Source organism: Mobula birostris, chromosome 11, assembly GCF_030028105.1.
Source record: "Mobula birostris isolate sMobBir1 chromosome 11, sMobBir1.hap1, whole genome shotgun sequence".
Taxonomy (NCBI): Eukaryota; Metazoa; Chordata; class Chondrichthyes; order Myliobatiformes; family Myliobatidae; genus Mobula; species Mobula birostris.
The window spans coordinates 103977384-104002668 of NC_092380.1; the positions used below are offsets into that span (position 1 = coordinate 103977384).

The 25285-nt window shown below is 42.6% G+C and overlaps 1 protein-coding gene across 3 annotated transcripts in view; it reads right to left on the reverse strand.

The window, feature by feature from the left end:
* The window catches only part of LOC140205282 (SH3 and multiple ankyrin repeat domains protein 2-like), a 1215789-nt gene that overhangs the window by 624278 nt on the left and 566226 nt on the right, over positions 1 to 25285 (reverse strand). For all 3 annotated transcript variants that reach the window (XM_072272778.1, XM_072272777.1, XM_072272779.1), the window contains one exon: positions 9198 to 9305. In XM_072272778.1, coding sequence (XP_072128879.1) covers positions 9198 to 9305 — 108 coding nt within the window. The remainder of the gene's footprint in view (positions 1 to 9197; positions 9306 to 25285) is intronic.

Consider the following 25285-nt stretch of genomic DNA (forward strand, 5'->3'; position numbering starts at 1 on the left):
ACAGCCTTTTCATGCATCTAGTACTTGCATTCTCTGATTCGATGAAACCTAGTTGGCCTGAAGATATTGGCATGCAACCACATTCCTCTGTCTGTAATTTAAAACAAGCCTTTATTAAACCAGCCTAAAACCTCCACTGAATAGGTAAAAGGAGGCAGACAATTGAATTAGTAAAGGGCCACTTATAAGTTCAAAGGCAGTCTTTGTGTCATGTTGGAGTGAATCCCTTCAGAAACTTGAATATTTTCATTATTTGAGCTAATGAACAGAACGTGATAATTACAAGGAGCCACAGTACTACAGGATGAATAATTACCTGTACAATAATTATAAACCTTCTTAAAATGAGAAATAAAGAACACTGCGCACTAAGTGAACTAATGGCATTCGGTATTTTAAGGCACTCTAAGGATTCCTGATTGCATTCTGCAGGAACGCAACAGCACATTGTGCAGGTGGGAGTGCTACAGGATTGGAATGTTCTGAGAGTCAGCATAGACTAGATGGGCTGAATGGCTGCCTTCCACATCAAAATAAACATGAGAATACAATATGAAATCAAAATATGAGAGTTTTATTTCACAGGCAGCACAAAGGTTTAGAATGTATTTAGTACTACGCACCAAGGTAAATTCAAGTTAGACAGTGTTGTCAGATCTCACCACAGAATTTAGTTAATAAAATGTATAGATTTAAATTTTTGGAAAGCTCATATCACTTATAGACACCAGTTTGTCAATAAGACTCATCAACTTTAAAGGCAATGATGGGGCAAGTTTTTTTTTATTGTTAGACAGAGAATGGTAGGTGCCTGGAACAGGTTGCTAAGGTGGAAGCAGATATATACATAGTGGTGCTTCAGAGGCTGTTGGATAGATACACGAATATGCCGAGAAAGGAAGGATATAGATCATGTACAGGCAGAAGAGATTTAGTTTAATTCAGCTGAAATGCCTTTAACCTGTCACGGTCCAGTCTGTGAGGTCCGCGTTCCGGTTCGCGGTCCAGTCCGTCGATTCCTTGTGTAGTCCCTCCCCCGGCCACCCTCAGGGTCGCTCGGCTCACTGTCGTCTAGGGAAACAGCCTCGGCCCGGCCAAACTGGATAATTCGTTTGTGTGGATGCTGTGTGAGGTACCCCACGCCGCCCAAATAACAGACAATACACTAGATGCAATTAAATGATTTACAGTTTATAGATATTACTGGAACTATATAATTAAAAGAGAATAAAATATAAAAGGAAAATAAAAAGCGCCACACTTATCAAAGTTCAATCTCTTCGTGCACAAAAACCGTTGGAGCTCAAGGACCTTCTTCTTCACCCTGCGACCCCCTCGGACCACCTCGACCGGCCTCCTGGAACCAACAACGGTGGTCGTCCAGACGCTCCACATGAGTCCATCTCCGTTTCCTCTCCTCGCTGAACGCCCCTCTCGGGGTCTGACCCCGTTAGCGGACATCACAGCACTTGGACCATCCTCTGTCTCGCTCTCCCGCCTTCTGCCCCAAAACCCCGTGCATACAGTATCTTCAAATACACCAAAACCATAACAACTATCCCAATTGGTTAATAGCACTCTTTTATCACCCTCTAAATCAAAACAAGCTGCTAGTGTAAACTTTCTCAGCGTTTAACACAACAAAGCCGCATTCCCCACATTAACATAACAAAGATGCCATTTTAATTAGCCTCCACAGTAACATAAAAAAGTCGAAACCCCCTTACACTTGTTCTGGGTTTTCCTGTTTTCCCTTGTTCCATTGGGTGCCTTGGCTGAGGCGCCTGGCTCTCGTTTTGGGCAGGTGCATGGATACATCTCGGGCTGGGGATTCCCTGCTGGACTGTTCCCTTCTCTTCTGCTTCCTTCTGAACCTCCACCTGCAACCTCGTCTGTATCCCATCAAGTTCAACCGCTGGAGTGAGACCGGAGCCTTGCCATGCCAAGAAGGAACTATCTATCGTTGAGTTTGGAACTGTCTCTTTGTGTCACCATATTTAGTGTCCGTGTTCTGTGTACGAGTCCCGGCCCTACGTCCTGTGCTCCCCAAGGAGGGGTCCTGGCTCTGTGTTCTGTGCTGCTGTGCTCAAGTCCAAGTCTCTGTGTTCCTGTGTTCCAAGACCAAGTTCAGGCACCGTTTTCCAGCCCTGTCTAAGTCTGAGCTTCATGTCCTCACCCAGTCCAGGAGTACCTCGCCCAGCCCAGTGCTGGAGATTCCTCATCCTGTGCTGGAGATTCCTCGTCCTGTGCTGGATCGTCCCTATCCGAATCCTTGGCAGTTTACCTCGGCAGTCATCCTGGCCCTGTGTCCTAGAAAGGGTCCTGGCCCTGCGCTCCAAGGAGGAGTCCCAGCTCCATACCCAAGAGCCTAACCAAGCCGAGTTCAAGAGCCAAGCCAAACCTAGTCCAAGAGCCACATCCTGCCCTGGAGGTTGCTCATCCTGCGCTGGAGGTTCCTCGTTCTGTCCTTGCCGAGTCCTTGCCAAGATCCTAGTCCCGAGTCCTTGCCAAGATCCTAGACCCGAGTCCTAGCCTAGACCCGGGTTCTGGTTCCGAGTCAAAACCCAGGTTCCGAGTCCCAACCAAGACCCAGGTCCAGACTCTGGTTCCGGAGTTCTGAGTTCCTAGTCCAGTCTTCTTGTTCCTAGTTCCATGTCCGTGTCCCATGCTTCTAGCCCAGGGCCTGTGTCAATGTCCAGCATCGTTTCTTCCTGACTCACCCTGCTATCTCGATAATCCTGGTCCTGTTCCTTGTACTTCAGTGTCTGTGTCTTGCTTTTGGGTCTGCTCCCAATGCCCCCTTATGACAATTCCTGTGCTGTAATGTTCCAAGTTCTACCTTCTATGTTTTTATTTTGTTTAATTTAGCAATACAGCACAATAACTGGCCATTTTGGCCCAGGAGCCTGCGCTGTCCAATTACACCCATGTAACTAATAAACCTACTAACCCATAGATCTTTGGAATGTGGGAGGGAACTTGAGCACCTGGAGGAAACTCAGGCGCCAATGTACTAATTCCGTCTGGACAGCGTCAGATTTGAACCCTTGTCACTGAGGTGTCTTAGCATTATGTTAATCTCTATGCTACTGTTCTGTCCCACGTTCTATCTTCATTAGTGACCCTCAAAGAGGGAAAGCTGCAGCCTTTTCCAGGGCTGCACCTTGTGTGACAGCAAACACTTGTTTGCCCACTGAAATGGCCTTGAAAACTACACTGTTCAAGAGCAATCTGGGATAGACGTTAAATGCTGGCAGGGCCTATGATGTCTACATCCGATGAATGAACTGACAAAGAGGAGATGAGATGATTGTCGAACAAGGGACGGAGAGTCAATGAGGATATCACAGGATAGCAGGATTAAAAGCAACTGTTTTATTTTGTTCCAACAGCTATCATTGCTGTTCCAATCTGTTCTGATAAAACTGAAATGTCATGTCAGATGGTGATCTTGCCAAGTGTCAGCAACAGAGTCTGCAAGATGGGAAGTGCCTTTCACATTTACCAGCTTCGCCGTTTGATGAGTAGTTAGCACATATGGAACGGAAGAAAGAGAAGGTCACATGGTCTCTCGAGCCCACCCCCTGTACCATCAAATGTTCTACCTTAGGTTTACTCTCTCCTGAGTCTTTGGTGCTCAAAAGGTCCATCAAAGTTCAAAGTGAATTTACTGTCAAAGAACATATATCTCACCACATACTACCCTGAAAATCATTTCCTTACTCGTATTCACAGTAAATAGAAAGAAACACAATAGTATCAGTGAAAAACCACACTCAACAAGATGGGCAAACAGCCAATGTGCGAAAGACAACAGACAGTACAAATGCAAAAAGAAAAAGAATCATAATATTAATAATAAATAAATAAGGAATAAATATTGAGAACATGAGATGAAGAGTCCTTGAACGTGAGTCCATAGGTTGTAGGAACAGTTCAGTGTTGGGGCGAGTGAAGTTGAGTAAAGTTACCCCCTCGGGTCAAGAGCCTGATGGTTGAGCGGATAATAACTATTTCTGAACCTGGTGGTGTGGGTCCTGAGGCTCCTGTTCTTCCTTCTTGCTGGCAGCAGTGAGAAGAGAGCATGGCCTAGATGATATCCTCAATGACCAAGCTTCCCAGGTCTCTGCGATGGTGATGTCCAAAGATTTACACCACTCTGATTGAAGGCATCTCTCCTCCAATCACCCTCACTGTAACGGCGTCCCCACTTTTTTTACCAGCCTGTTCAGCTAATATAGACTGATTTTGTTTCTATGAAGGTAATGTTCTCTCATGCTGATGGACATTTGAACCTGTCATTCTAACATAATCTATTATTACATCCTCTTATAAGGCAATTATTAATTATGCCATTGATAGAACTGTTTCTTTCTCCTCTCTGAGGAATTTCTCAGGTAGCCATGACAACAGTAGCTATCTACACACAAAAAAAACATGCAGATTAATTTCAGCTTATTGCTTTGTTTAAGATTTCCTCACTCCAAATGATCTATTTATACCCTTGGTACATACTGGACAACAGTTATAAATACCTTTTGTCTGATCTTACAAGTGGTTAGTATATGGAATGAACTGTCAAAGGTGTGGTCAAGGCAGGTATATTTACAACGTTTAAAGGGTACTTGGACAGGTACATGGTTATGGAATGGTTAAAGGGATATGAGCCAAAGGCAGGCAAAAGGGACCAGTTTAAATGGAAATCATCTTTGGAATGGATGAATTGAGTTCAAGAACCTGTTTCCCCGCTGTTTGACCCAATGACTCTCCATACGGTCAACCATTGAGAATTCAGGACAAAAAATGATAGAACCTTGCACCCTGTGGAGATCAGAGGACTTAGAGAGAGTGCAAGGAGGTAGAGCTATGGTAAGGGATCTTACTGGCAGAGGGATGGGAGACCTTCCCCTCTTTTGTTTTCTATAATCCAACTGCACTTCCATGACCTTAGAAAGGATTCAGGTCACTTGAATGGAGAAGGACAAGGCTTTATGAAGAGGTCAAGACAACAATGAAATTTCTAAAGCAGCACACACAAAATACTGGAGGAACTCAGAGGGTCAGGCAGCATCTATGGAAATGAATAAACAGTCGATGTTTCGGGACGAGACCCTTCTTCTGGACGGCGAAGGAAGGGGAAAGATGTCAGAATAAAAAGGTGGAGAGAGGGGAAGGAGTCTAGCTGGAAGGTAGCAGGTGAAGCCAGGTGGCTGGGAGAGGTCAAGAGCTAGAGAAGGAGGAATCTGATAGGAGTGGAGAGTGGACTATAGGAGAAAGGGAAGGAGGAGGGCACCCAGGGGAAGTATTAGGCAGGTATTTTAAGCTCTAGGTTAGTGCAGAAAACAACCACAGAATGATGGGGGCATAGCCCCTCAGGGGCTGTGGATGGTTTCTTGACCTGATTAACGGAGGATGGTATTTTTGCAGATGTACCATGGAAATCTGCCTATCTGTATACATCATGGTTGGTATGGAACTGCTCTGTGTGAGACTGCAAGAAACTGCAGATAGCTGCAGACACAGCTCAGTACATCACAGAAACCAGCCTCCCCTCTATTGACTCTGTACTTCCCACTGCCACAGTAAAGCAGTCAACAGAATCCAAGACACTTCCCACCCTGGACATTCTCTCTCCTCCTCCCTCCCATCAGGCAGAAGGTACCAATGTCAAAAAGCATGTACCACCAGGTTCAAGAAGGGCTTATATCTCGCTGTTACAAAACTACTGAACAGATCCCTCGACCTCACAATCTACCTCATCGTGGCCCTTGCATCTTAATATCTGCCTGCACTGCACTTCCTATAATATGATATTCTGCATTGCCTTTCCTTGTACTATCCCAATGTAATGATGTGCATGGATGACATGCAAAATCAAGTTTTCCACTGTACCTCAGTACATGTGACAACAAAAAAACCAACAGAAAACTCTGCCTGGGGCCCCAGCTGGCTTCTCCAGGATTGTCTGTGTCGCTGTACTAGACACCACGAGGTGCCAGTCTCTGCCACTCCAGATTCAGGGATCTGAACCTGACTCCCTTTCAATAGGCTCAGGGCAATGGGGGCCATCATCTGAGGAAAGGTTTTCGCCCATCTCTTAGGACCGGCCAACCCATGTTCTACTGCTGTTCACACAGAGCCCTTCTCCACCATGCCAGAGGTAGATTTATTTTAAACAGAGTGGTGGGTGGGTGGATCTCACCAGAGATGGAGGTAGAGGCAGATAGATTAGGGACAGATAACAGGAAAATGGAAGGTTATACAGAAAGGAAGGGTTAGATTGATCTTGGAGTAGGTTAAAAGTTTGGCCGGTCGTTGGGAGCGGAAGGGTATGTACTATGCTGCAGTGCACTGTGTTCTATGTTTTAATAAACTAATTTGCCCAGGAGAGGAGCTGACCGTAGAGGAAAAACAATGCATAGATACGTTATTATGGACGAACAGAGGGGGAATTGAACACCCGTGATGGGAAGCTCAGTTTGGGTCCAGTTCCTACATGAGGTAGCAAGCAGGCTAACCCATCTTGCCGGAGTTGCATGCCAGGGGCAGGACTTGAAGACAAGGGCGTTGATCATCCCAGCACTTAACTGGAAGGAAGTTCTGATTGGCTAAGGGCATGTTATGCAACCAATCAGATAAGAGCTCAGGAGAGGTGATGGTAATATCCCAGTCACTCCCTGAAAAAAACAATTAATCACTGAAGGAATTAAATAACAGGGCACCCATTTTCAGACCTTCTCAGAATCAGAGTCAAGTTTATCATCACTGACATACATGGTGAAATTTGTTTTTTTTTGAGGCAGGAGTATAGTGTAATATGTAAAAACAAAAACTATAAACAAGCAATGCAAAAAGAGAAGAAAATAATGAGAAACGAGAAAATCTGCAGGTGCTGGAAATCCGAGCTCAAATCCGAGCAACACACACAAAATGCTGGAGGAATGCAGCAGGCCAGGCTGCTTTTATGGAAAAATGTACCTTTGACATTTTGGGCCAAAACCCTTCAGCAGGACTGGAGGCAAAAAAGCTGAGGAGTAGATTTGAAAGGTGGGGGTGGGGAGGGGAGAGAGAAACGCCAGGCAATAGGTGAAATTTGCGATACTTCACCTGTGAGTCTGTTGGGGCTCCGTGCTCCCTGTGTGGCCTCTTGTATATCGATGAGACCCGACGTAGATTGGGAGACAGCTTCACCAAGCTTTTAAGCTTCGTCTGCCAGAACAAGCGAGATCTCCCAGTGGCCACCCATTTTAATTCCACTTCCCATTCCAATATGTCCATCCATGGCCTCCTCCATTGTCAGAATAAGGCCACACTTAGGTTGGAGGAATAACACCTTATATTCTGTTTGGGCAGCCTCCAACCTGGTGGCATGAACATTGATTTCTCAAACTTCCAGTAATGCTACCATTACTTCATCAATGTCTCGTGAAATTTTTTTAAACTCGTTTATAAAAGATAGCCCTAGATCAGTGGCCCAACTGGCAGATCACCCCTCAGGAAGTGTAGTTCTACTCCATTACTGGGACATCCATCCAGCTGTTCCTGCTTAACTGTCCAGAGAGGGACCTGAAAACAGCCTTCTTCTTCTGACATGACAATGCTTCCCCTTGCCTTTAGGGAGATACCACAAGTTCACCACCACCAGAACCACATATCACCTCCAAAACATCTTTCCTGTAGCTAGCAAACCTTCTCAACAAAACTCACTCAGGTGTAATATCCCAACTGTCCCTGCATAACATCAGTTGAATGGTCCTTTCTGCTCTTGTTATTCCATTGATAATTATTGAGCTTGTTCATATGTTAACATTTATTTAAGTTTGGTTATTGACATTTGCGCTTGTGACCGCTCTGCCAATTGTTGATTGCCCATGGCTGTTTGCACTATTGCTCTGTTAATTGTTCATCACTGTTATGTTGTCTGTCATGTATAGACCTGTGTCTTATGCTTGGCACCAAACCACAATCAATTCTGGTATGTTTCACATTTTGGCAACAAAGTGATTCTGATTCTGAAGTGCAGGACACCAAACTGTTTCCTGGGAATGGCAGGACTGATGTATGAAAAGACATTTGGTCAGTTAGGCTGTGAGCTTATAAGAATGTGAAAAGAATTCATAGAACCCCACAAAATCCTGACAGGATTGGACATCAGATAAAGGAAGGATGTCCTTGATGGCTGGGAAATCCAGATAAGGAGAAGGGATGAGCCATTTAGTGCGGAGATGAGGTAATTTTTTTCTCACCAGAGTGTGGCAAAGCCATGGAATTCTCTGCCAAACAATGCATTTGAAATCAAATCTGTGGCACTATTCACGGCTGAGCAAGCTAGGGCTCTTTGGAGTGAAGGAGAATCAGGGTTGACTTGATAGAGGTGTACAGGATGGTAGGAACATAGACTGAAAGGGACAGCCAGAGACATTTTCCCAGGATGGAAATGGCTAATACGCGGGTCATAGTTTTAAGGTGATTGGAGTAAAGTTTCGGGAGGATGTCAGAGAATTTTTTTAAACACTGAAAATAGTGGTTGCATGTGACACCCAGCCAGGGATAGTGGTAAAGGCAGCTATAATAGAGGCATTTAAGAGATTCTTGGATCGACACATAGATGATAGAAAAATGGGGGGTCTCTGACAGGGAATGGTTGGATTGACTTATATTAGGCTAAAAAGCCGGCACAATGTCATGGGCCAAAGGGACTGGATGGTTCAATGTCCTATGTTCAAAACATTAAATATGTTAGAGTTAGAGTTAGACACTGTTCCTTTGGCAGGAGAGATCAAAGGATACCAATATCATATTGGAGCAGATTCAAAGTGAAAAAATAATTTTTTATATGTTTTTCTATTCCTGAGCCTTGCACAACTGAATCTACAATTGCCCTTGCAATTCTATACAACTAGAAATGAAATCAGTGATGTCCTTGGATACAGACATATTCTCTCAAGAGCTCAGTTCGTTCACTGTGTTTCTCCCGCTGACTCCTTTTGGCTATTGAATCAGCAGCATTTTTTCTTGATTCACAAATCAGTCACGTTTAACTTTGAAGGACTCAATATTATATGTTTTGTCATCAGTACTAAGCAAAGCCAATGTCCAGAGTCCCCAGTAAACGTCACAAATTGACAGGTAGCACCACTAGGTCTCCACCAACTTTCAATTATCACATTGTAAGTTTTTTCCATTTGGATCCTTACCTGGCTTGGCTTCATTTGCCGGAATTTCCTCCACACATTCAGCGGGAAACCATCCAACCCTTCCTCGACAGCTGCCTTCCCAGAATCCACCTTCCCCGATACTCAGAACTAGATGGCCAAGAAAAGGAAAGGAACATAGTTAATTAATCCATTTAGACAAATGCACACCTTAAATAAGAATTGTGTATGAACAGGAGAGCATAAGTAAGAAGCAGGGGTCTAGCTCTACTCCCCACTCAATAAGGTCATGGAATCATTCAGAATACCAACAGGCCCTTTCACCACTCATTATCCATGCCAGATCTCATGCCAATCTACATTAATCTCAAATGCCTGCCATAGTCCCATATCCAAATACCTGCCCAAATATCCTATAGACATTGTAGGTGCATCTGCCTCAACCATCTCTCCTATCTACAGTTTTCAGATTATCACCACCCTCTGTGTGAAAACTCCTCCCTCAGATCTCTTTTAAATTTCTTCCCTCTCACCTTAAATCAGTGATCTCTAGTCCTGGACTCCACTTCCCTGGGAACAAGACTCTATCTACCTACCCATGTTCCTCATAGTTTTAATAAACCTCTCTAAGGTCATCACTTGGGCTACATTCCAGTGAAACTAAACTCAGCCTACCCAATCTCTCCTGGTAACTATAACACTTCATCCTGGGAAACATCCTGGGGAAACTCTTCCATTCTAACTCATTGCTACCACATCTTTCCTGGAATGTGTTGAGCAGAAATGTACTCAATACACCAAGCATGGTCTAACTAACTCTTATAAGGTCATAACACATGGGAGCAGAATTAAACCATCCAGCCCATTGAGTCTGCTCTGCCATTCCATCATGGCTGATTTATTATCCTTCTCAAACCCATTTTCCCCATAACCTGTGAGGGCCTTACTAATCAAGAACTTACCAACCCCCATATTAAATACACTCAGTGACTTGGCCTCCATGGCCATCTGTGACAATGAATTCCACAGAATTCCAGCCACCTGTCTAAAGAAATTCCTCCTCATCTCTGTTCTGAAAAGATGTCCTTCTATTCTCCACATCCTCTCTGTCTAGACCTATGAATATTTGATGGGTTTCTATCGGGTACCCCATTCATTCTTCTAGACTTCAGCAAATACAGGTCCAAAGCCATCAAATCTCCTCATACTTTAACTCATTCATTTTTGGGATCGTTCTCATGAACCCTGTTTGGACGTTTTCCAATGCTAGCACATCTTTTCTTAAATAAGGGGTCCAAAACTGCTAACAATACTCCAGCTGCAACATGATGGTCCAACTCCCAAACTTAATGCCTTGACCTAAGAGGTAAATATACCAAATGCTTTCAATCAAATACCTTTGGAACTTTAAATTCATCCCAGTTTTCCCAGCACTATCCACATTTTCCCAGGGCTATAATAAAATAAAATGCAGGTATGTTTAGCACACTGATGCAAGTATGGTGAGTGGTGCATATCAGCATACCAGGGGAATCCTAACATGTCCTCAACAAAGCACTTGTAATCTGTTGACCCAGAATTTAGGGCTGGATCATGCTAATGATAAGCCATAGGTTGATTGAAAGAAAACAGGCTGCCAGCACTATGCCACGCAACTCGGCATTATTAACATTGTTTATTCTTACAACAATACAACAACACTGAAATAGGACGATTGAACACTTCCCTAAGTATAATAAGATGGATTTGTGATCTCACAATCTACCTCATTATAGCGAAAGGCCTAGATAGAGTGAATGTGGAAAGGATGTTTCCTATAGTGAGGAATTCCAATGAGGACCAGAGGGCACAGCCTGAGAATAGAAAGATGTCTCTTTAGAACAGAAATGAGAAGGAATATTTTTAGCCAGAAAGTGGTGAATCTATGGAATTCATTCCCACAGACAGCTGTGGAGGCCAAGCCTTGGGTATATTTAAAGCAGAAATTGATCATCATCATCATAATCATCAGGTGCCGTGCCCAGTTTGAGCTTTGACTGCCATGGCCCACACACTCCTGTTTTGGGTCAAGAGAATCAATTCATTGATATTCATTTCCAGTTCTCTGGCTGCTGTCTCCATCATCATTTGTCTTTGTCTTCCTCTTGCTTTCTTCCCTTCAATCTTTCCCATAATTACCATGCATTCCAACTCCTCTTTCCTATCACATATCCAATGAAGTCACGTTGCCTTTTCATGATCTCATACATTATTTCTCTTTTTGTGTTTGCTCTGTTCATGACATCCTCATTAGATATTTGTTTTGTCCATGATATTCTTTGCATCCTCCTCAAAAACCACATCTCTGCTGCTTCAATTCGTTTCCTCATGTTACTAGATATTGTCCAGCATTCTGAGCCATAAAACATAACTGGATAAACATAATATTTCAGTACTCTGAGGCGGGTTGTCATGCTTAGTTTAGTGTTGGTCAGTATACTCTTCACTCTCGTAAAGCTGTCTTTTGCCATCCCTATTCTTCTTTCGATGTCCATGTTGCACCTGCCATCTGATGTCACCCAGCTTCCTAAGTAGCAAAAGTTCTGTACTTGTTTTATGTCTTCCCCGTTTGTTCTCAGCCTGCAGATAGGGTTTTCCTTCTTTTTGGATATCACCATATATTATCATAAATGGAAATTGATAGGTTCTTGATTAGTAAGGGCATCAAAGGTTACGTGGAGAAGGCTGGAGAATGCGCTGAAAGGGATAATAAATCAGCCATGACAGATTGGAAGAGCAGACTCAGTGAGCTGAATTACCTAATTTTGCTCCTATGTCTTTTGGTCTTATGGTTATAAATTTACACCTTATTGTCTACCTGCAATGCACTTTCTCTGTAGCTGCTACAATTTATTCTGCATTCTATATTCTGTTGTTGTTTAGCCTTGTTCTACCTCAATGCACTGTGTAACATTCCGGGATCTGAAGGAAAATGGCGCCAGCAAACAACACTATTACGGGTTACACTCTCCAGATGGTCCACAAAACAGTTTCTTTCACTTCTTTTATATCTTCTCTTTCAAATGTGGTTCTGGTTCTGTTGGAGACTGTGATCTATAGTTTAATGGTGTGTTATTGGACTGATTGAGGAATCTGGCACTTTGGTGTCTCCGAGAAAGTTCCGGGAGATAAGCGGCCTTGAGGCCCAGAAACTTAGAGACCATAATCTCACTGATCTCACTGATTAAAACTTGGAGTAAGATTGAAACATTGAGTCGAGTGTAGAAGGCGAGTTAGTGTTCAGCACCATCTAGCTCACTGCTGCTGGAGGAAAGTGTTTGGATGTGACAGTCTCTCTCTCCCCCTCTCACTTACCACTCCCAAAGGAAGGCCCTGCATTTAAATTCTCATTCTCATTCTCTCTCTCTCTCTCTCTCTCATTTTCTCTCAATGCTATTGGAGGATGGTACTGAATTCCTGGTTCTGTTGTTTGTGGATTGGACTGAGCTGAACTGAATATAGGAATTTTGATTTCATGTTTTTATTTTCTGTGTTTTCACTTATTCTTTCTTGTTGCTGTTTGCATGATTTGCACTTGCGGGAGTTGGTGTTCTTGCTGCCATTTGTGTGAATTGGTTTTTTTTGCACGGGTGTTAATATTGTTTTTGATGGCTTTCATTGTTTTGTGGCTGTCTGTGGAGAAGATAGGGCTGTCTACGGCATTTATTATACTCTGATGATAAGTTTACTTGGAATAATAATCTGATCTGTAGGAACAGTACACAAGACACTGTATCTCAGTACATGTGACAGTATTAAATCAATTCCAATTCCAGTTGGTGTTGGCATGAGAGACATTGGTAAGACTAGAGTTTGAGGCCTATTGTTCAGCGTCCTGCCATCGGCAACTCTGGAGTTTGAGGTTTGGTGTTTGGTAATTGGTAGAATCTGTCGAGGATCGATGCCTGAGTATTGAACTGGAAGTCTGGAATTTGAGGACCATTAGCTACTAGGTCTGTGAATCTTTGCGACTCCACTGTGGTAGCCAAAGGCCCAATGTACATGTGTCCAAGTCTGCTGGAGCCAAAAACAACGGCCTGCCTTGGGGTCAGTGAACTCTGTATGTGCATGGGTGGGATGGAGAACTGGGCTGGTTGTGCTGCTGCTGTTCTTGTTGCTTGTGTTCTGTGTTGCTCTGCTGAGCATGAGGACATGTTATTTTGGCACCTGAGTATGTGGCAACACTTGTGGGCTATCCCCAGAACATCCTCGAGTGTTCTTCTTGTAAACGCAGATGACAAATTTCATTGTATGTTTCGATGTACATGTGATAAATAAACTTGAATCCTGAATCCAGCCTAGTGCAGTAGGTTATACTGCTTACTAACAGTGCTATAATCAGCCATGGGATGTTCTGTGAAGTGTATTTATTTATTTTATTTTATTTAGAGATGCAGATCAAATCAGACCCATCTAAGCCTCGCCTGGGGATACGAATTGACAATAAACTGGACTGGTCAAAGAACACTGAAGCTGTCTACAAGATGGGTCAGAGCCGTCTCTATTTCCTGAGAAGACTGAGGTCCTTTAACATCTGCCGGACGATGCTGAGGATGTTCTACGAGTCTGTGGTGGCCAGTGCGATCATGTTTGCTGTTGTGTGCTGGGGCAGCAGGCTGAGGGTAGCAGACACCAACAGAATCAACAAACTCATCCGTAAGGCCAGTGATGTTGTGGGGATGGAACTGGACTCTCTCACAGTGGTGTCTGAAAAGAGGATGCTGTCCAAGTTGCATGCCATCTTAGTCAATGTCTCCCATCCAGTACATAATGTACTGGTTGGGCACAGGGGTACATTCAGCCAGAGACTCATTCCACCGAGATGCAACACTGAGCGTCATAGGAAGTCATTCCTGCCTGTGGCCATCAAACTTTACAACTCCTCCCTTGGAGGGTCAGACACCCTGAGCCAATAGGCGGTCCTGGACTTATTTCCTGGCATAATTTACATACTATTATTTAATTGTTTATGGTTTTATATTGCTAGATCTATACTCTATTCTTGGTTGGTGCAACTGTAACGAAACCCAATTTCCCTCGGGATCAATAAACCCACCTATTTAACCTAAGCCTAATCACAGGACAATTTGCAATGACCAATTAACCTATATCTTTAGACCATGCGAGGAAGGGCCGGAGCATCTGGAAGAAACTTCCTGACAGAGGACACCTAAATTGAATTCCAAACTCCGGTGCCCTGAGCTGTAATAGTGTTGCACTAACTATTACACTACTGTGACACCCCACGTTCAAGCTGCAATGTAAATCTGTAGTTCTGACACAGAGTCAGATGTTACAGCAACTAGCTCAGAATGACACCATGGTAAGCTGTGAGTAGGTAGAATTTGCAATTTTATTTCATAATCTATTGAAAGTGAAGTTTTAAATGTCACTGAAAATTGAAGAACACAATTACTGAATAATTTATCCAGACATTTTGGACTCAGTGTTTGCTTTTTATTACATTTCTTAAGCTAACCTTTCAGTTCATTATGGATACTTAGAAAAGAAATCAGAACACAGGGAGATCTGCAGTAAAAAAACGGATGTCATAAATACCACTGGAATTGCTGGACTTGGTGTGTCATGCTCTGATAATTAACCCACCATCACTGTAGACTACGTGAGGTTGACATTGACTTTGTAGATTTGAGTAAAACAGCTGATGTGGAGAACTACTTAATCAGAATTAGGTTTAATGTCACTGGTATAAGTCGTGAAATCTGTTAACTTAGCAGCAGTTGTACAATGCAATACATGATAATATAGACAAAAATAAGTAAATCAATTACAGTGTATATATATATAATTATATATCATATATATTAATATATTACTATTTAATATATATATTAAATAGTAAAACTAAAAATAGTGCAGAAACAGAAATAATATTCGGGTAGTGTTCATGGGATCGATGTCCATCAGAAATCAGATGGCAGAGGGGAAGAAGCTGTCCCTGAATCGCTGAGTGGGTCCCTTCAAGCTCCTGTACCTCATGTCCTGGGTGATGGGGGTCCTTAATAATGGATGCCACCTTTCTGAGGCACCTCTTGAATCCATAGAAACCAAGTAACAAGATACATATACCGAGGGATGGTGATTTGGAATGACTTGTGTCACTAAATCATAGAGTGTAAAGATTGATACATCTTACCTGCAAGTTTGCAAACCATAATTCCTTTCCTTTGCCTTTTCTATCCCTAAGGTAGACTTGCTTCATTTATCTACTTTAGAATTTCTGGACTTCAATTCCTGTGGTGCATTCATGCTTTTAGCCTATGACCTAATTCCACCATAGGAAAAGTCCACTCACCATTATGCACATCTACAAGGAGTGCCATAAGAAAACAGCATGCATCATCAAGGACCCCCACAATCCAGCCCATGATCTCTTCCCACTGCTGCCATTCGGGAGGAGGTATTGGAGCCTCAGGTCCCACACCACCTGGTTCAGGAACGGTTAATACCCTTCAACTATCAGGCTCCTGAAATGGCATGGATAACTTCACTCACCGCAACGCTGAACTGACCGTTGAACTCACTTTCAAGGACTCTACAACTCGTATTCCCAATATTATTTATCATTTAAAAGAAATTATTATTTGTTTTTTATTTGCACAGTTTGTCTTCTTTGACACATTGGTTGTTTGTCAGTCTTTGTGTGTGTGTGTAGTGTTTTATTGATTGAAGCACCTTCAATAACTCCAAAAGACTGAAGTTGGGTAAAATACTGAAAGGCTTTTATTCGCTGTACAATACGACCTCCATGGTGAGTGTCTGCCCCCGGACTGAGGGGGAGGGGCAAGGCGGAATCACCTTTATTCAGGGGTCTGTGGGAGGAGCCACAGGGGCAGTCAGCAGAGGGGTGTGTCCAGACAGGTAACCCAGTTACAACATATATATGGTTTACCACATTGATCCTATTGTATTTCTCTGTATGACCATGAGACATAGGAGCAGAATTAGGCCATTTAGCCCATTGAGTCAGCTTAGCCATTCAATCATGGCTGATCTTTTTTCCCCTCCTCAACCACATTCCCCAGCCTTCTCCTTGTAACCTTTGATATCATGGCCAATCAAGAATCTATCAATCTCAGCCTTAAATACACCCAATGACCTGGCCTCCACAGCTGCCTGTGGTAACAAATTCTACAAGTTCACCACCCTCTGGCAAAAGAAATTTCTCTGCACCTCTGTTTTAAATGGACGCCCCTCTATCCTGAGGCTTTGTCTTCTCGTCTCTCCCACCATGAGAAACATCCTTTCTACATCTAGTCTGTCTAGCCCTTTCAACGTTCGAACTGTTTTAACGAGATCCCCACTAATTGTTCTACTGTGAATGCCTGCAAAAAATGAACCTCAGGGTAGCATATGGTGACAGATACAGTACATGCTTTGATAATAAATTTACTTTAAACTTACAACTTTGAATTATTTCCATGTTTACGTATTTTTCTCTCCTGAAAAATTTCCATTTTTTTTGCAGTTACTGATGAGATTAATAAATACACATCTTTCTTCCACACATGCCACAGCAGATTTGTAGTTCTTGCCAGAGGTATAATTAGTATTAGTATTGTACGCTTTGTACAACATGGAATCTTTTTTCCTCATTATCAAACCTCCAGTGCTGAGCTCTATGAATAGTTGACACATTATACTGAGTTTGACAATATTAGATATAAGAATGGAAATTCCCTACCAACCAATGACCAGGTGAAGAAACAGCTCTCGGTAAATGCAGAATACACGGCCAATCAGATTGGTAATTTCCATAGCAATTTTAGCAGACATTTCCAGCAATTTTATCAAAAGTGTAGCAATTTCATTCAAGATTGCTTTAATTGTGTGCTGCTGTGTGAGAAAGTATTGCTAGAATGTATAGCACAGAAACAGAGATGTGGTCTGACCTGCTCAGTACTTCTAGCACGTAGTGTTTCTGTTAAAGGATATGAGAAAGAAAGAGACAAAGGTTCACACTGATGGATTTAAATGTTGAAAGGCCAGGGGAGGCTCAAGTAGAGTATAAACACTACCATAGATTGGATGGAGCAGATGTCCTCATTCTATCCAATATATCCTATATAATTCTAAGTTGTACCATCATGAAATTTCCCTGAAGGCTTTCTTTTGTCCTATCACACAACTTTTTCCCTTTTCTCGTTTTCCACCCATCTACTCCCATGCCCCAATTTTTGCTCCCTTGACCCTACTCTTACTAAAGCACCGCCTGCTAAGGGTGTGTTTCTACTCCTCCAAAAGGAGAATAAGACTGAGGAGTGACCTTATCGAATGTTGAAAGGCTACAATAGAGTGGATGTAGAGAAGATGTTTCCTTTGATGGGAGAGCCCAAGACCAGAGGACACAGCCTCAGAATCGAGGGGCATCGTCTTAGAACAGAGATGAGGAGGAATTTCTTTAGTTAGAGAGTGGTGAATCTGTGGAATTCATTACCACTGGAGGCTGTGGCAGCTAAGTCTTCGGGGTATATTTAAGGTAGAGGTTGATAGGTTCTTGATTGGTCAGAGCATGAAGGGATGTAGGGAGAAGGCAGGAAATTGGGGCTGAGAGGGAAAATAGATCAGCCAAGACAAAATGGTGGAGCAGACTCGATGGGCCAAATTGCCTAATTCTGCTCCTATGCCTTATCGTCTTATATATAGAGTTATACAGAATAGAAACAGGCACCTGTGATAAATAAATCTGAATCTGATCTGAAGTGGAGGGGAGGAGATCCAGTGGAAGGAGTGTGGGGGTGATGGACAGATGAAGTTGGTGGAGAACAGGAAAGGGGAAAGAGTCAAGGTGATTGGTGGCTAGAGAGATGTAGAAGGAACTGGATAGGAACTGAAGGAGAGAGAAAAGGGACAGAGAGGGAGCAGTATACCTGGAAAAGGAGAAATAAGTGTTCATGTAATTGGGCTAAAGACTAACTAGGTGGAATATGAAGATTTGTTGCTCTACTTTGAGCTCAGCTTCACCCTGGCAGTGACTGAGCCCAAGGCCAGAGAGGCTAATGGGGAATTAAAATGACCAGAGAGTCATGGGGGACAGAGCACAGGGCTCAACAAAGTGGTTGCTTAGACTCACTGATGTAGAGGAAGGCCACATGGAGAGCACCAGATGCAGTCAGCAAGGCTGGAGGAGAGGCCACATGTGGAATGGCTTCTTAGGGACCTGGCTGGTTGAGAGGGAGAAGGTGAAGGGACAGGTGTTACATCCCCTAGAGTTGCAGAGGAAAGTGCCTGGCGATGGGAAGGAATGGATGGAGAGGGATGAAAGAACCAGAGAGTCATGGAGGGAGAGGGCCTTACAGAAAGCAAAAAAAAAGTGGTGGGGAGAAGAAGATGTTGCTGGTGGTGGGATCCCGTTGTAGCTGATGGATATTTTAAAGAATGGAATGTCAGGCTCATAAGGTGAAAGGTAAAGATGAGGGGATCCTGTTCTCTTTGGACAGAAGTGGGGTTCGAGCTGAAATGAAGTAAATGGGGGAGATATGTTTGAGGACTCCATTATCCGTAGTGGGATTGGCATCATAGTCAGTACTGACCTGGTAAGCTGTTCCTACACTATATTATTTTGTATGTTGTGTTTGAAAACATCAATATAGCAACCTACTTTAGGAGATGAAAGGCTTGAGATTTTAATGGCATTAAGGTGGAGGTAGAAGTGGAGGACTGAAAGTAATAGTAAAAGAAATTGGTGTGTGGTGGAGCTGTGAGGCAAAATTATAAACACAGAGTTGACTAGAAAAACAGATGAGAAAAATCTAAATGAGTACTAATCAGAATATGCAAGGTTTAACAAATTATGTTACCAGAGATATCACATCAACTGTAAGTTCCTGCGAGTGTGCAAGAGAAATTAATAAAAATCAAAGTTTTATTAATTCCGGTGCAAAGATACAGCATTGGAAAGTATCTGCATCATTTTCTCAGCATGGTGTGTCTTAATAAAGCTGTTTTAAAGGCTCCAAAAACATTGCAAAACTGCTATTTGAAAGATGATACAATTGGGCTCCCTCACTTAATGCTGTTCTCCTTCCAACAGGTCCTGGAAGGTATTGGCCAAATTTCGTGCAGATCCCAGCACTAGCATACAGCTGGGGTGGTTAAGAAAGCATATGGTGTGTTGGCCTTCATTAGTTTGTGTTTAAGATCCACAAAGTAATGTTGCTGCTCTATATAACGCTGGATAGACCACACTTGCAATATTCAGTTCTGGTCCATTCATTGTAGGAAGGATGTGAAAGCTTTAGAGAGGGTGCAGAGGAAATTGATGAGTATACTGCCCAGATTACAAAGCATTGTTTATGAAGTTTGGTTGAGCCAGCTAGAGCTTTTCTCTTTGGAGTGAAGGAGGATGAGAAGCGACTTGATAGAGGTATAAGGTGATAAGAGGCATAGATGGAGTGATAGCCAGAGACTTTTTCCTCAGGGTGAAAATGGCTAAACAGGGGGACAGAATTTTAGGTGATAGGAGGAAAGCATAGGGGGGATGTCAGAGTTTTTTTTTACACAGAAAGTACTGGGTGCATACCACCGGACCTAGATTTCTGAGGTCGAGAGAGTGCAACGGATTTTCCACCTTAAAAATGCTCCTGCACAAGTTTCCTGTCATCCTCGGACTTGATGGACAACCACCATCAGTAGGAGCATGGAACGCACTGCCATGGTGGAGGCAGGTACACCAGCGACATTGAAGAAAATCATAGATAGGCACATTGATGAAAGAAAAAGGAGAGGCTACGTGAGAGGGAAGAGCTAGATTGATCTTGGAGTACGTTACAAGGTTGGCACATCATCATAGGACGAAGAGCCTGTACTGTGCTGTACTGCTCTATGTACTATAAAAGCTCATCAGGCTGGCCCTCAAAGGCACAATCTTCAAAACAGCTGCTGGAGAGAGATGTTTGCTTTACCATGGTTACTCTAATGATCCCGAGAGCAGGTACCTGCTCTCACAGAAGCTGTTCTTTGTTCAAGAGGATCACTGAAATGCTCCAAAGCCACTGCACAGCCTACCTGGCAGAAAGTTGTTGAGGAGGGTTTAGAATGGCAGGCGGATAGGGATATAAGCAAGATCGTAAGACCAAAAGGCATAGGAGCAGAATTTAGCCCATAGGGTCTGCTCCACCTTTCACTAATGGCTGATTTATTTAGAATGAGCCTCATATCCCACACTACCAGGTTCAGGAACACTTATTACCCTTCAACCATCAGGCTCCAGCACCAGTATGGATAACTTCATTCATGTCAAATCTGAATTGATTCTACAATCTATGGACTCACTTTCAAGGACTTTACAACACACATTAGAGTCAAAGACTCCTTGAGCATTACACCTCAGAAACAGGTACTTCAGCCCATCTAGTTCATGTTGAACCATTAATCCATCAAGTCCTGTCAACCTATACCCCGTCCATAACTCTTCATACCTTCCCATCCATGTACCCATCCAAATTTCTCTTGAATGAATAAATCAACTCCACATCCACCATTTGTTCTCAATATTATTTATTATTTGTTTTTAATGATTAACATTATTGTATTCATAAATCCACCACTTGTTCTCAATGTTATTTATTATTTATTTATTTTTAATGATTAACATTATTGTATTCATGTGGTTTGTCTTCTTTTGCAAATTAATACCTGTCAGTCTTTGTGTGTTATGAATATTTATTGGACACACCAATGTTCATCATCTAAAAATTAATTAATGCCATATTCTGGTACACCTTACATTAAAAAAAATTACTTTTGAGGCTAATGGCCACCCACTAGACAGGAATACAGGTACATATCCACAACAAAGTTGGCTGCCATAAACATGGATTCTGACATTTTTCTTCCCTTCCCACATGTTGGCTGAAGAATGGAAGGAAACATTAAAGTGGGCAAACCCTTGAGAAGGTGGACACAATATTTCATTGCCTATGGGCAAGATTGTACTTCATACTGGTTCTCACCACCTTCAGTAACCTCAAGGAATTTGACTCAATCATTGGTGTAAATGGGTGGTTGGTGTCTAGTACAGACATCTTGGCTAAAGGGCCTGTTAAGACCGTAATAAAATTAGGCCATTTAGCCGATCGAGTCTGCTCCACCATTCTATCATGGCTGATTTATTACTGTACTCCTCTCAACCACATTTTCCTACCTTTGACACCCTTACTAATCAAGAACCTATCAAACTCCACCTTAAATATAACCGATGATTTGGCATTCCCACAGTCATCTGTTGCAAAGAATTTCACCATTTTGCTACCGTCTGGCTAAAGAAATTTCTCCTCATCTCTGTTCTAAAAGGACATCCTCCTATTCTGAGACTGGGCCTTCTGGTCCTAGACTCCCCCTCCATAGGAAACATCTATAATTTCCACACTGTATGTTTCTAAAACTCCATCAATAAAGACATAGATTTCTGTAACACGAGAAAATCTGCAGAAGCTGGAAATCCAAAGCAACACACACAAAATGCAGCAACAACCTGGCACTCAACGTCAGTAAGACGAAAGAGCTGATTGTGGACTTCAGGAAGGGTAAGATGAAGGAACACATACCAATCCTCATAGAAGGATCAGAAGTGGAAAGAGTGAGCAGTTTCAAGTTCCTGGGTGTCAAGATCTCTGAGGACCTAACCTGGTCCCAACATATCGATATAGTTATAAAGAAGGCAAGACAGTGGCTATACTTCCATTAGGAGTTTGAAGAGATTTGGCATGTCAACAAATACACTCAAAAACTTCTATAGATGTACCGTGGAGAGCATCCTGAAAGGCTGCATCACTGGCTGGTATGGGGGGGGGTGGGGTGCGGCTACTGCACAGGACCGAAAAAAACTGCAGAGGGTTGTAAATCTAGTCAGCTCCATCTTGGGCACTAGCCTACAAAGTACCCAGGACATCTTCAGGGAGCTGGGTCTCAGAAAGGCAGCGTCCATTATTAAGGACCTCCAGCACCCAGGGCATGCCCTTTTCTCACTGTTACCATCAGGTAGGAGGTACAGAAGCCTGAAGGCATATACTCAGTGATTCAGGAACAGCTTCTTTCCCTTTGCCATCCGATTCCTAAATGGACATTGAACCCTTGGACTCTATCACAGTTTTTTTAATATACAGTATTTTTGTTTTTTGCATGTTTTTAACTCTATTCAATATACACATACTGTAATTGATTTATTTATTATTATTTTTTTTCTCTTCTGGATTATGTATTGCATTGAACTGCTGCTGCTAAGTTAAAAAATTTCATGTCACATGCTGGTGATAATAAACCTGATTCTGATTCTGATTCTGAAATCAGCAGGTCAGGCAGCATCTATGGAAAAGAGTAAACAGTCGGTATTTTGGTCCAAGACCCTTCATCCTGCATTTTGTGTGTGTTGCTACAGATTTCTGTGTTGTGAGATCAATCCCTGTCACAGATCCTTACAGAATTCTTGGAAGAAATATATCAATTAATGGGCACCTATAACTACATTCTCTTCGGTTAATATGCTTTTTAGTTAATGCAGGCTGATGAATGATTGCACAGAATGAAGTACAAAGGGAACTGATTGTGCTGTGACGAGAAATCAGCAGATGATGAAGAAGATTGCGGCCTGGGGCATAATCAAATAAAAAAAATTATACAACTTTGAACATTTAATGAGAGGCACATTCTTGATTTCAATGACCTGATCAAAGTGAATTGTGAAGCAGATTCATTCACACTTCCAGTAGTGCAAGTCCGATATGTCAGATGTTCTGTTATTATCATTTTAAAGATTAGGGGCACTGAGCACATGCACCTCAAAATGATGCTATTAAAATGGAGACATGCTGACTGTGTTTGGACAATCTCTATTTTAGAAGATCCATTAACCTATTTAAATCAAAGAACCCTGGAAGAGTGGAGTTTGATAGGACTTTGTGATCCAGCCAACATTTACACTGTCAGCTGTGATCACAGCTTGATAGGACAACATCTCCAAGGGCAGTGGAATTCACATTATATCATGGAACCATCAGAAAATAAGACATCATATTTATGTCCTAAGAATGAAGGCCAAGTTCTTCAAGCTGAATTTACCCCTGAGGATTTTATATCCTGAATTGTGATGTGCACAAAGAGGTCAGCCTATCATGCTGGACTAGCTCCTTGACTTTTTTCTCTTCTTTTATATATTTATCCAAAATATTAATTGTTTTTCAGTCATCACATTCAAAAGGAAAAATGCTGATTTATTCTTTGCCAATCATAAACCATAAAACATTACAGCACAGTACAGAATCTTTGGCCCTTGGTGTTGTGCCCAATTCTTAACCTACTCTAAGATCTATCTAACCCTTTGTTTCTACATAGCCCTCCATTTTTCTTTCAGCCATGTGGCTCTAGAGCAGGGGTTCTCAACCTGTGCTCCAAGGACCACTTACTTAATGGTATTGTCTATGGCATGAAAAAGGTTGGGAACCCCTACTGTAGAGTTTATTAAATGTCCCTAATTGATCTGCCCCTACCACCACCACTGACAAGGCATTCCACACACTCACCACTCCCTGTACAAAGAACCTACCTCTGATATCCTCCCTATACTTTCCACCAATCATCTTTGTATTAGCCATATCATAGCTAACAATCAGGTTATTTATTTTTTAAAATTTCTTTTTATTTAGAAATACAGCATGGTAATAGGCCCTTCTGGCTCAATGAGCCTGCGTCACCCAATTACACCCATGAGACCAATAACCTTACCAACCCAAATATATTTGGAATGTGGGAGGAAACTGGAGCACCCAGAGGAAACCCACGTAGTCACGGGGAGAACATACAAACTCCTTATGGACAGCAGCAGAATCGAACTCCAAACTCTGATGCCCAGAACTGTAATTGCATTGCACGAGCCACTATGCCATTATGGTGCAACACAAAATGTTTTACGTGTTGCAGCTAACGTCAGCAGTCCCTCTGTCCTGCACAATTGTATTTGAGTGCTTAATAGTCTTTAGGCATAGCAAGGTGGAGTAGTCTTTGGACTGTGGGAGGAAACCGGAGCACCCAGAGGAAACCCACATGGTCACAAGAAGAATGCATAAACTTCTTACAGGCAGTGGCGGGAATTGAACCTGGGTAGCTGGTACTGTAAAGTGTTGTGCTAACCACTACACTTCCATGCTGCCTCTGGAGATTTAACTATTTATGGTTCTATTACTACTTATTATTTATGGTGCAACTGTAACGAAAACCAATTTCCCCGGGATCAATAAAGTATGACTATGACTATGACTATGACTATGACTAGATCTTTTCTAAAGTTGTGATTAATCTCTGTCACTTCTGGGTCCCATCATTTTACAAAGTTCGTCAAGGAGACAGGAAGATTAGTGGAGGAAAAAGGGACACATTATGTGCAGGAACAGGAGATTTAATTATGTTTGTACTCATTTGTCTGGTAGCCCCTGGACAGCACTGCCAGGGCCAGCTTGAATTGCATGAATTCTCTACAATTTTCATTCTTCTGTGTGACCTGAGCACTGATGGCAATGCTAGCATTTATCGACCATCCCTTTGTGCCTTTGTGAATTGTAGGGTGTGGGGGGGGGGGGCGGTGGAGGGCTGGTTCTTGACTAACAGCAGTAAGTGTTGTGAAGATATTGTAAGAAAGGGAAACTGGTGGGGGTAGGTTAGTCACAGCAAAGCTATACCCCAAGTACTATATTCCTGCCATTCAATCTGGCCCTGTCAGTGAATTCCAGGGGTTGCAAGATGAATGAGTAAGGTGAGTAAGGTATTCCTTCCTTAAATCAGGGCCTTGTGTGCCTCTGCAGGCCAAGTAGTGTGATCACTTGAGCCGAGTATGATGTTCTCCTAAGAGGTTGTCTGTTGGTGGGTCTTCATGATGCTATAAAGTCTAAACCAGGATCCACATATCCTGGTGCGGAGTGAGCTGGGTCTTTTGATTGCTCAGTCTCTCCATTCATAGCTGGCACTTGTAGCTGATGCACATAACATCTACTCCAGGATAATAAGTGGACAATATAAAACCACTTCTCACATCTCTTTAAATATTTTTAGAACCTCTTTTTCAATAGCAGATTGACTAT